This window comes from Papio anubis, chromosome 7, assembly GCF_008728515.1.
Source record: "Papio anubis isolate 15944 chromosome 7, Panubis1.0, whole genome shotgun sequence".
In the NCBI taxonomy this organism is placed as follows: domain Eukaryota; kingdom Metazoa; phylum Chordata; class Mammalia; order Primates; family Cercopithecidae; genus Papio; species Papio anubis.
In genome coordinates, this window is record NC_044982.1 from 105153715 (window position 1) to 105166908 (window position 13194).

The window sequence follows — 13194 nt, forward strand, 5'->3', positions numbered from 1 at the left end:
TTATTAATGTATGCAGGAAATCAGGATATTATATATATAGGGAGATAGCTGTATACAAACATATATAGGTATCTATCTAGACGTATTTTTTTAAGACAGGATCTCACTCTGTTGCCCAGGCTGGGTTGCAGCGGTACAGCCATAGCTTACTGCAGCCTTGACCTCCTGGGCTCAAGCAGATTACTGTAGGCAGGACATGCCTGTTAATATACATCTAGTATTTTAAATTGACCTTTTTAATTTGGCCTCATTAAAAATATTGTCTGGCCCATAGCAAAATTTTAGATGACCTGAGATGGGGAGGTATCCTAAATATTACTTGTGTTAGATATGCTTTTGGTAACTTCTTTCTCTTTCTCTCTTTTAAATAGGGAAGTATGGAACACGAATTTGCCCTGCTTTTTTCTTAAGCATACCATATACTTGTCTTCCTGTCTGGGCTGGTTTCAGAATCTATAATCAGCCATCAGAAAATTATAATTACCCCTCAAAGGTGATTTTATTAAGTTTTGATGTACCCTGTTCTCAAACTCATAGGGTTCATTCGTATCCACTGGCTGCTGAATTGAACTGTGCCTCTATGGACTGGAGCATTTGGGGTATCCAAACAGTGTGACTGTTTTGATTATGCAGCATTAGCTTACATCTTAGTTAATGTGGGCAAGAAGGTCTGTTTCTGTCTGAATACATCTGCTTCTGTTGGCAAGGCCATACTTTGGGGAGCTTCCTGTGCCAGTGGTCACACTGCCTCTAACCATCAGATTCTGCATTAGTGTGTCAAGTGAAGTCCATAGTATGTGGTTCATCTAGGGTTGTTAATGGCCTGGATTTTGAGCACCTGGGTTCCTCTGTGACACCTATGCATTTACTACCCCAAGAGGACACTGGAGGAATACTGCTCCTCAAGGTAGTCTACACAGCCATACAATCTCGACTCCAGAGATCCAGACCCAAGGAGACTGGCTACAGGACATCTGAGACACCTCCCCTTCCATTCACAGCCAGGGTGGTCAAGGTGAAACAACACTGGCCTGGCAGATACTCTGTTAAGGCCTTCATTTCTAAGCTAGTTTCTCTGTTTCTTTCCTTTTTCTAGGCATTAGATTATTTAGCAAGATCTTTTAAGCAAAACTGATATATGAAAATATGAATTACTAGAGATAATCAGAATACGACTATTCATTTTATAAAATGTTTTCAATAAAATTCATTAAAATACATTTTAATTGACAAATACTTCATGTGTAAACATTTAGACAGCTGCTATGTAAACTCAGGCTGGCACACTGACAGCTGGTACTCTCTTACATCCCTCTGAGGAAAGAGGTGGCTGTTAAAAAGAAAAAGCAAATAGTCAGTCCACGCTTAGTCCCGGCTCCACTGCTTTTAAAGTTTCCATGTCAGTGTGTCAACAGAGTAGGTATGCCATGAGGCATGCAGAATTGCTTATCATCATTTTTAATGTGAAAACACAGTGACAGCCAGGGCCAAGCAGCATTGTCATACAGTGCTGACAGGAACATACATTCAGAATTGTTCTGCAAAGCAATTTGGCAATGTTATCAACCTGAATAATTCTGGAACCCAATAATTCTGCTCCTAGATCCCTATCCTCAGGAAACCATCACACTGATACCACCAAAGATTTACATACAAAATTGTTCATCATTACATTAAGTGTAACAGTAAAAAATGCCTAAATATCCAACAGTGGGAGAATGGCTGAAGTGTGGTGTTTCCATACGGTATTCACTTTTAGAATATTTTTAGTCATGTAAGAAAGTGTTTACAATATAGGCAGATGTTGAGGGCAAAAAGAACAAATACAGAATTGTTTATACTAAGTCCTAATTTTGTGAAAAATATAGATATATGTGTGTGTATATATGTATGTAGTGTGTGTGTGCGTGCGTGTGTGTGTGTGTATATCTACTACATGTATTACTGGAAAAGTATACCAATGGTTAATAGTGATGTGGCAGGTTTATGGTTTGCTTTTAAAATTTCTTATCATTAAAATGTCATTTCAAGAAAAAATGTGGACTCATAGAGCTATAAGGGCCCTTCGAGAGATCATTTAGCCCAAATTCTTCATTTCACAGATAAGGAAACTGAGACTTGAGGAAGGAAATGATTTTCCTAAAGTTCCATGGCCCATGACTTATGATATAAATTGTGAATCTTCAAAATTCTCTTATCCATCATCATGACATTTAATGTTTCAGATTTCAGATTCTTCTTTGGCACTTTGGGCCTGCTCTTTAGGTACAAACTCTATTTTAGGTTATTCAAGAAGCCCAAGCGAAAGACCTGCTGAGAAGACCATTTGATTTAATGTTGGTCGTGTGTCTCCTCCTGGCAACTGGATTTTGCCTGTTCAGAGGCTTGGTAAGCGTAACAGATAATAATAATGTAACATTGTGATACTACTCATATTTCCAAATGGAAAAACCTTAGAAATATGTTTTTGTTTTTCCATCAGACTTCTTAGCAAACTAACAAACCATTCCTCCCATCAAAGCCTGGAGCCCCGGACCTACTTCCTACTGCTCCCTACCTCAGCCTCCTGCTGTCACCTCCTCCTGTCCTTAGATCAAGCTCTACTCAGACGCATCTTCTTCCCCATTTTAGGGCATCTAAAAAATCAGCCATTGGAGTCTCTCTCTATTATTCTTTTGATGTTTCGGATTTAAATGTAAATATCTTTGGATGGCACCCTAGGACTGCAACACAACTGTGGCACGGAGCATCCCTGCGTTCTTGGGATAGGGGCGATGGGGTTGAAGAAGGCGTACGAGCTCAACAATTCACGTGTATGTAGGGTTATGGGAATGTCTCACTGATAAGAATAGTGTTGAGTAAATTCAGCTCAGGCCTGGAGTATTGTATTGATGTGACTGAAATACATTAAGGGCATGTGGGCATTTCGTATTTTCTATCTTCTCTTTTTTAATATTTTACTGCAGAGGTTAAGAAAAAGACTCACAGGCTTTGGAGTTAGAATCCTGGCCATTTACTAGCTGTGTGGCCTTGGAAAAACTACTTAACTCTTTGACTCTGTTTTCCTCTCTGTAAAATAACACTATCTACCTTAACAGTATTGTTTTGGAGATTAAATAATGTACACCAAACACTTGGTAGAGGCTCTTATACATAGTAAATGATTACTGTTAGGATTTTTATTGATCAGTGATCCTTCACAATGGCCCAGTTTGATGATTTCTTCTTAGTAGAAATACATTTGGGAAAATCAAAATTATATTGTTAATTATATTCAGCTTCAGTGACAATTTCTCTTCGAAGTCTGTTGGCGTGCATAACAGTTGGAGGGTAGAGTGGCAAGTGTAAGCCCATGTGGGTGACTTTTATCATTTCAGGGTCTTGGGCTACTGGGGGCCTGTGCAGCAGGCTGGGTTCAGGGGGAGAAGCTGTTTTAAGAGTTATCTTTATCTGTGGAATGTCAGAAACTTTCTGGAGGAGAGTTGGGTTGGCTAACAGGAGGAGGGGCATGGGCAAGAGAAGGCAAGGCCATAGCTTTGCTTGGACCACAGGGCCACTGAAACCATTCTTTGGTTAGTTTGTTGTAGGTTCAAACAACAAAAAAAAAGTGGGCCCCACCTGTATTCTTGCATAGACATATCCCCTTCCCTGTGCACATGAGAAAAATGTGTGCATGTGTGAGTGTGTATGCAAGGTGGGTAGGGCTTTTGGATTGGGGCCATTTTTACCACTCTGCCATTGGCCTGTGTTCATATATGTCATCTAGGTGGGACAACATTTATGGCCAAAGACATGAGGAATGGTGCCTGAGGGGAGGAAGGTGACTCAGAGGGGACCTAGTAAGGTGCCAAAGAGACTTTCAGGCAAGAGGACGCTGCTTTCAAATCATTATCTTTTACTGCCTCCAAAGGCTATATACTCTATGAGGCACTAGAAACAGGAGGTGCTATGTTCAAATCTTGTAATGCATAATAAGATGAATTTGGTGTAGAAATATACTTTTCTTCCTGTAGGGAATAGCGGGCTAGTTATTTCCAGGAAAAGTGAAACTCGTAACTTAGCAAGCTGTGCTTTGGCTAGCCAAACCTAGATACTTAAAACTCTGAATATCTGAAAGGTACCCAAGAATAGGGCATTAGTTACCATTTCCTGCACCATAATTAACCTTTGCTTAATCTCCTTAGAACAAATGTGTAAAATATTTCCATCACTGATGAGTCTCTACAATGCACATTTTGTTAAATAGCAAAGCAGCTTGTGACTAAACCTGGCACATTTAGCCTTATCAGCAAACCTAAGAACCAGATGTGATTGTATTTTTATAATGAGTTTATTTTTGTTCTTAGATTGCTTTGGATTGCCCATCTGAGCTCTGCCGATTATATACGCAATTTCAAGAGCCTTATCTAAAGGATCCTGCTGCTTATCCTAAAATTCAGGTCAAGTAGTTATGAGGCCTAAGATTTTTCTAACATTAATTTTCTTTTAAAAAATGGGTTCCAGCTGGGTGCGGTGGCTCATACCTGTAATCCCAGCACTTTGGGAGGCTGAGGCAGGTTGACCATGTGGTCAGGAGTTTGAAACCAGCCTGGCCAGCACGGTGAAATCCCATCTCTACTGAAAAAATACAAACAACTATCCGGGCATGGTGGCACACGCCTGTAATCCCAGCTACTCAGGAGGCTGAGGCAGGATAATTGCTTGAACCTGGGAGGTGGAGGTTGCAGTGAGCTGAGATCGCGCCACTGCACCCCAGCCTGGGGGACAGAGCAAGACTCCATCTCAAAATAAATACATACAAATAAATAAAAATAAAAAAAATAAAAATAAAAGTAAAAAAAATGGGTCCCATATAGGAAATAGGAATTAATATTTTCAAAGATGAAAATGTTTATTTTTTTGTACTTTTTAGTCAGGCCAAGTTAACTGCTGATTTGCTGATATTATTTCTCTGTTCTATACAGATGCTGGCATATATGTTCTATTCTGTTCCTTACTTTGTGACTGCACTGTATGGCTTAGTGGTTCCTGGATGTTCCTGGATGCCTGACATCACATTGATACATGCTGGAGGTCTGGCTCAGGTACTAATATTCTGTTGAGAAGGTTTACTTGTGGTCTAGGTGTCATTGTTGAATATATGAAAAACTTCTCTCCTCAGTGTTTTAGAGTAGGAGATAGCTATTAGACATGTCACCTTTGGTTTTGCAGTTCTTCGGAAGACATTTCTGCAAGTACATTTTATTTAAATCTCACAATAACTATATGGTAGATATGCCAACCCAGTTACACAGATGAGGAAACTAAGGCCCAGTGAAGTTAAATGATTTGCCCAAGGTTACACACCCAGCATTGTTTTATAGGATTGTTTCACAATCTCTGAATACCATGGCTACTAAAAAAAGATTGAGCTGTTACCTTCAAAATGTCCATCCAAATGTAAGACTTCAGAATTCCACTACACTGTGTTATACAGAACCAGGGAAAGTGGTTTAAAAAATGTTCTGGGCCTATCAGTTGATTCCTTTTCCACTGGCACCTTGCCAAATATTTGGCCTAGAGTAGGTGTTCAGTGAATGCTTACTGCATTTGACTGAAAATGAAATTATCTATGGAGAACTTCATATATAACATAAAGCACATTTTTACAAGATAATTAGCAAAACAAATCAATCTGAACAAGGAAGAAAATTAATTTCATTGTTTTTTCTTACTAGAAATAAAACAAATGAACTTATTGTTTAAAAACTTTAGCTCCGTCTTGTTCTTTTCAAGCAGTTATAAGAATGCTATAGGAAACCAAAAATCGTACATAAAGGAATTATGTTTTTGAGATTACTAATGAAGAAAAGAGAATTTTTAGATGTATGCTGTAACTTCCTATTCAGGAAGACAATCATTCAAACTGAAATGAGGTTCATCCAGAAACTGTAGGCTTGTACAGTCAATTATATGCATGGTATAATAACTACGATTGCAAGACATACTAGAATTCACAGGGTTGAAAAATATAGTATTTAAGGGGTCAATGCATTAAATCCTTTCAGTTTGAGGTAATTCTTAATTACAAAATTAGCATAGTAATATCAAAAAAGTTGATGTAGCATCCAGAAGCAATGGTTCCTGTCCTTTCCTCGAGGGGCTTAAGAAGGAAGAGAACTAACATTTATTGCTCTTTGCTGGTTGTTTTTCCTTTGCAGACCTCTAAATACCCGATTCCTCAGTCCTTGGGCTTTATTTGTATATTTTAGGTCTTTATCTTTGTATCTTTCAATACCAACTATAAGCTAATGACTTCCAATTTTCTACCTTCAGCCCAAACTGTTCCCAGACTCCTGTATTCCAAACTCAAGTCTTTTTACTTGCATGCCTCACTAGCACCTCATATTTAATATATAAAATAGGACCGGATCCTCCTCACAACTTCTCTTCCATTTTTTTCATTATCTGTGTAAATAGCCCAATTGCATCCAGCAACTCAAGCCAGAAAGTTGGAGTAATTATTTACACTCCTCATCCTCTACATCTAGACCACCACTAAGTCCGGGTTTTTTGTTTTTTTGTTTTTTTAAAAGAGACAGGGTCTTGCTCCATCTCCCAGGCTGCAGTGTGATGGCATAGTCATAGCTCACCGCAGTCTCAGACTCCTAGGCTCAAGCAATCCTCCTGCCTCAGTCTCCAGAGTAGCTGGGAATACAGACATAGACCACTGCACACAGCTGATTTTAAAATTTTTTTAAGAGATGGGATCTTATTTTGTTGCCCAGGTTATTCTCAAATGCCTGCTTCAAGTAATCCTCCTGCCTCAGCCTCCCAAAGTGGTGGGATTACAGGTGTGAGCCACCACACCCAACCAGGTCCAGTTAGTTTTACTCCAGTGATTCTCCAATCCATTTTTTTTTTCCAGTTCCGCTGCTCCTACACTAGTCTGAGCTCTCATCACCTTACTTTGTGCCAGGCAAACCACGTTAAAAGTTTTACTTACCTATTTGTCTAAGGATAGGCTATGTGCTCTGCTGCTGTAACAAATACTCAGCGTAGCTTAACACAGTAAAATTTCATTTCCTGTTTATGCAAAGATCATGTGGGATATTTTCAGGGTCCAGGCCTGGCACCAGGTCAACTGCAGGGGAGGCTGGTTACTGTGGTCTTCCTGCCTGCCTCATAATAAACAGCACAATGGACACATCGTATTATCTTTTGTAATAGCTTTGAAAAAAAAATCCCAATATAAAGATGAGGGAGCCTCCACATGAAATTATTTGCCTTAGATTACAGTTATTAAATGGCAGAATAGGGTTATGAAATCCTGACTCCAAACCTCATATTCTTCTTTATTGTGTTATCTCGCCCACCCCATGCAAACAATGAACTATGGCACAGAGTCCTACAGCACAAAAGACTGTACGTAGTTATGAGGTGTTGGAGAACCTTGTGGGTGGAAGGCAGTGACATTCTGAGTTGGACTCTGAGGGCCAAATGGGGCTTTATTAGGCTGAGCCTCTCCAGGGAATAACCCAGGGAAACACTGAGGCAAACACCCAGGTCTGATGGCAGAATAAGTCTTGGCTTTTATTTGGCCTGGTTCCCGTGCCTTATTCTCCTGTATCCTTCAGGACAGAAGGCCGCATACCCACTTCACTCTTGCCAGCCCTTTCTTTAGAGGATTAGACTGTTCAGTTTGACAGCTGTTCTGTTTGACACCTATCACCTTGTGTTTTGCCTGCACAATCAGGCCTCCTCTACCTGCCATGTGCCTTGGTCAGCCTGGTACCAGTCCCTGAGGCAGGAACACTAAGTGTCATCAGCCAGCAGGCTGGTTAAAGAGACCAGATGTTGGACCTGGTTAAGTCTCAGGAGACAAATGGAAATGGCAGGAAAACCTAGACAAAAGCCTAGTCACATGGCCAGGGTCAACAGTCAGGAAGCTTAGGAAGGTCATAGCTTGGAGGAAAATGGGTGTGGTGAGCCTGTAGCAGTAAGACGAACCCTAATTTGTTGGTGAAGCTAAGCTTGCAGATGGGCACTTATTACTCCAGCCAAGTGGTTCTGAGAAGGGCAGTGTGGACTACAGAGCAGCTAGCAGCTGCAGGGGCATTACCCCATTCATGTCAGACATCAGGCACCCTGGGGCTTATCCATCATTGCCCAGTTTGTTAAGGCAGCCTGAAGCCCCTCTTGATGGTGAATACCCAGATCCAGAGCCTAAGGCTAAGGACCAGATCCTGTAAATGTCAGGATGTTTCTCCCAGCCCAGCAGGTGAAGACAGATTGAGTAAAGGATTATGGGTCTAATTCCCATAGCTCTTGGCTGGGCTTTAATATCTACCTACTTATAGTGTGTAGACTAAGGAAAAGTTAGAAACCATGCTGCAACAAAACAATGTATACGACCAGAATAATGAATTAGTTATGTGATTTGTTTTTCACTTAGCAAAAGTACGTGCTTATGAAATGGAGTCTCATCTTATGGGAGTACCTTACACATTCATCACAGAAAGAACTCTCCAGCCAGGCATGGTGGCTCACGCCTGTAATCCCAGCACTTTGGGAGCCCAAGGTGGGTGGATTGCTTGCAGTCAGGAGTTTGAAACCAGCCTGGGTAACATGGTAAAACCCCGTCTCTACAAAAAAATACAAAAATTAGGCTGGCATGATGGCATGTGCTTGTAGTCCCAGCTAATAGGAAGGCTGAGGTGGGAGGATCGCTTGAATCCAGGCAGCAGAGGTTGCAGTGAGCCGAGATTGCATCACTGCACTCTCCAGCCTGGGCGGCGACAGAGAGAGACCCTGTCTCTCCACCACTACCAAAAAAAAAAAAAAAAGAAAAAAAAAAAAGCATTTTTCTGTAACGTTAATCAGCATCTTTGCTTGCTAAAATTGCCATTCTTATTTAGAAGCCTTATGCATTCATGATCCCACTAACTTTACTAAAACTTACTTTTATTGAAACATCTAGCAAACTCTGAAGAATCTATGCAACTTAATAAGGAAAAAAACACACCTTTGAATTCATTCTTGATCAGTATAGGCCAATGCAAGAAATACTGAGTAGTAGCCGGGCATGGTGGCTCACACCTATAATCCCAGCACTCTGGGAGGACGAGGCAGGTGGATTACCTGAGATCAGGAGTTTGAGACCAGCCTGGCCAACATGACAAAATCCCATCTCTACTAAAAATACAAAAAATTAGCTGGGCATGGTGGTGGGCATCTATAATCCCAGCTACTTGGGAGGCTGAGGCAGGAGAATCGCTTGAACCCGCAAGGTGGAGGTTGCAGTGAGCCGAGATCACACCACTGCACTCCAGCCTGGGTGACAGAGCGAGACTGTCTCAAAAAAAAGAAAGAGTGAGTAGTTACTGGGGCCTTGATTTCAGACCATGTAGGAGTCTGCCAAATCTGCTGCCTTAAGAAATCAAAAGATCAAGGAAAGAGTAAAAGAAGATTGAATAAAATGAAACCAGGACACATTTTAGACCAAAGAGTTCCACTGGGGACTTACTCATAACCCAGGTTATCTTTTCATATAAAATGCTAACTATAGGATTAAAGCTGCAAGTGTAATCTGAAAGGCATTAGAGGCTGCTTAGATCCACTTATTAGCATTTCCTCAGTTGAAGCATTTTCTCTGCTAAAATATCAATGAAAATGAAAAAAAGTCAGAGCCAGTAGAGTTCATATAGTTAGAAGCATAAGCTCTGGAGGTGGACTTGTTCAGACTCTAGCCTGTTGCTGATGAGCACAATGACCTTGGCTACTTTACCTCTCTGATCCTCAGTTTCCTCTTCTGTAAAGTGAGGATAATAACGGTAGCTTTCTCATGGAATTGCTGTGAGGGCTGGATGAGGTAATATATGTAAAGGGCTTAAAACAGTGCCTGGCACATAACAGCTATGTAAACTCTTTGTTGCTATTATTACTAGTAGAAGATTCCCAGTAAGAGTTTGGAGAAATGCCTTACGTTGTAACCTGTTACAAATTAGACAAACTAATTAAATTATGTGTATTGTATATAATTATTAAGAAAACAAAGAAACTGGGGGAAAGCTTTGGGACAGACTCACCATGGGCTTGGTAAGGAGCCTGCCATCCCACAGCCAGCAAAGCAGGTTCAGTTACTTCAGTCAGGTGCGGCCCTCAGACTCTCTAACTCCCTGGTTATGTAGGTGCTATGCCATGTCTTTTTCTCACAAAGAGATATGGAAGCTTATGTGTGAATAATTTGGTTGTGAAGAGTTAACTCTACTGAAGTAAATTTATTTTATTTTATTTTTAAATTGAGACAGGGTCTTGCTATGTTGCCCAGGTTGGTCTCAAACTTCTGGACTCAAGTGACCCTCCTGCCTTGGCCTCCCAAAGTGCTGGGATTACAGGTATGAGCCACCATGCTCAGCCTGGAAGTAAATTTCATACGGTTTTTCCCTCATGGAGACATTAAGAAAAATCTGAAAGTAAAGGTTTAGGAAGAACACGGCTAAGTTGGGATACTAATGCAAATCTTGTTTTCTTCATTTGCTTCTGGTGTGATTCATTGCTAAACATCTTTATTTAGTATTAAATTAACACTGGATTTAATATCTTTATGTGCTTATCCTTTCATGGAGACACTTAACAGTAAAAAGGTCAAAAGGTCAAGAGGATCTAAAAACAAAGGCCCAGGTTTTCTACAGAGTCAAGCACCAGATCATGAATGGGTATTTCAGTTTTGTATTTGTGTCTACAGAATAGCCCCAAGTGCTTGGCACTGTCTAAGCATATCACAAACATCAATTCACTGAACCCTCAAAACAACCTATGAGGTGGGTTCCACACCTCACCCAAGGCCATACAGCTGGTTTGTAGTGGAGTTGTGATTTGACTCTGGATGTCTAGTTCCAAAGTCAGTGTTGTGAACCAATAAACTATATTGCCCAAAAAACTCTAAGAAAAGATAATACAGTTCTGGATTAGCTATTTATACTGTATTAGCAAAAGACCCTGGCTGTCATCCCGATGGTCACCTAAGTTTTCTGCCTATAACATTCACATGGACATATAACACTCTTTCAGTTCTTCTTTCTGGAAAAAGCATTAACTTTTTTAGTTATCCTTTACAGATTGTCGCTATACATGTAAGAAAACAGCTCTTAAAATTTAACCTTTGTTCACCTTATTGTCTCATTTGCCACTCCATCCTTTAAAAAAAAATCAGATATATCTCTTAATTATTTCTGTAAGGTGAAAATGATTTAGAATGAAGTAGAAGAAAAATTATTAGGGACTCAACCTCACATTGCTAAATTCTGGATAAATTTCTAGGATCAACAATTCATATCTGTAATCCTGGGCCTCCTGTTAATTCAGCAGCACTGAGTTCACTGAGCCACCTGACCCCAGCACAGCCTCAGGCTGAGCTCTTCAGGTCCTAACATGAGAGGTCTCGTGCTGCTGGGAACAACACCCAGGAGACAACCTGCAGCCCCTTATTAGCTATGTGCTTGGGAAGAGAAACCTCCTCAGGTGAGACTGAGGTTTTTCTGAACTTCCTCCTGAACACTTAACATCCTATGCCTTAGGAGAAAGCTATGGTCAGGTACTCACTCAGCTAGAAGTGTGGCTACCATAAGTACATCCATTAGGACTATGAGCAGTACTGGGAGCTGCACACAACTGGCCTTAGAGTTCTCTCACATACAAATGCCTCTTTTGATTATGAATGTTAAAATGTTTGTGCCTTAATAATTCTGAATAAAGAGGCCTACTAAAATACATACAAAAATAGAGAAAAGCTTTGTAGACCCTTTATGTATTTTGACAGTCACAAGTCCATTGTTGTTGAACGTTTATTGAGCTCTAGTAATGTGATAGGTGCCACACAAAACATTAGACACAGTACCTGCCCAGTGGGCTTACAATCTAAGGACATGAATCTTTTTTTTTTTTTTTTTAAGACAGAGTCTTGCTTTGTCACCCAGGCTGGAGTGCAATGGTGCAATCTTGGCTCAATGCAACCTCCACTCCCAGGTTCAAGCAATTTTCCTGCCTCAGCCTCCTGAGTAGCTGAGATTACAGGCGCCCACCACCATGCCCGGCTAATTTTTTTTAGTTTTAGTAGAGATGGGGTTTCACTACGTTGGCCAGGGTGGTCCTGAACTCCTGACCTCAGGTGATCCACCCGCCTCGGCCTCCAAGAGTGCTGGGATTATAGGCATGAGCCATTGTGCCTGGCCATGATTCATTTAATGTTGCCACGAGTTTGCTGTTCATGAAAATGAGGTATTAACTGCACTGGTTAGTGCAGGAAAAGAGCCTAAGGAATCACTGACTTTTTATGCAGGCTTCCCTATGCAAGTAGGCACAACTGCTCATCTTTATTCTCTTAAAGTATGGTTGGCATTTCCCCAAATTTGGTGATTTTGTGATGTGTATAAGTATCTATAAAGATAGAACCACCAAACCCACATTTCTGAAAACCAGGGATCGAATTTGGCTTCTAGTCCAGAAGAAAATGCTTGGTTATATATTCAGAAAAACACTATTATTCAAAACAGGCCCTAAGGAAAAATAGTACGGGAGCCATGTTCCTGCTCAGAGTTCCTAGAATGTCCAGAATGCAACTCCTCAGGGCAGCCCTGAAAGCGCCCTTTACTCTCAAGGTTTTTTGCCCTTGGAGCCCAGAGATGCAAATACATTTGCTGGGTTCTGCCTGGGCATCTACCAAGGGGAGGTGTATCTGAGGGCCGAGTCCTCTCGGTGCCTCATGGATCACAATGTAGACAATCCACGTGTTGGTCCTTGGCAATACATCATGCTAATTTCTATTTCCAGAGTAGCAAACATGTACCACAGGTCTCCAGAATATACCACGAATTTGTAAAAATGCAGCCCATTAAAATATTTGCCACTGATAAAAAATTCATAAAGACGCTACTTAAAAAAACTTGTCCTTTTCTTGCCATGGTGAAGTCAAGTGATGAGTAAACACCTTTATCTGTGAATCACTCGGCAGAATACATTGGTTTCATACGGAAAGAAATATAAAATAACTTATATGTATTTAAAGCAAATTATTTAATTCTTCATTCTTGTTACTTCTATGCCTTCTCTATAGTGCAGTCTTTTGTCTCTTTGATCCTGATGAACTGATAATTTACTGCTTAATACATTTAGATTCCCAATCCTTTATTCATGTATATCTTGAATTTCAGCAAG

The 13194-nt window shown here is 40.6% G+C and overlaps 1 protein-coding gene and 1 long non-coding RNA gene across 10 annotated transcripts in view; one reads left to right on the forward strand and one right to left on the reverse strand.

Annotated features, from left to right (window-relative positions):
- Positions 1-13194, forward strand: part of TM6SF1 (transmembrane 6 superfamily member 1) — a 29539-nt gene that overhangs the window by 14491 nt on the left and 1854 nt on the right. For 3 of the 9 annotated variants that reach the window (XM_009210796.4, XM_009210797.4, XM_021940826.2), the window contains 5 exons: positions 372-493; positions 2284-2388; positions 4347-4439; positions 4965-5084; positions 8435-8560. In XM_009210796.4, the coding sequence (XP_009209060.1) occupies positions 372-493; positions 2284-2388; positions 4347-4439; positions 4965-5084; positions 8435-8560 (566 nt within the window). Of the gene's footprint in view, positions 1-371; positions 494-2283; positions 2389-4346; positions 4440-4964; positions 5098-8434; positions 8561-13194 lie in introns of all 9 variants that reach the window. The other 6 variants (XM_003901314.4, XM_031668401.1, XM_031668403.1 and 3 more) reach the window with 5 other exon arrangements.
- Positions 1179-8436, reverse strand: LOC108586785. The gene is made up of 2 exons (XR_001904518.3): positions 6986-8436; positions 1179-1330 (listed from the first exon to the last, which is right to left on the reverse strand). It is a non-coding gene; the product is annotated as an uncharacterized LOC108586785 (long non-coding RNA).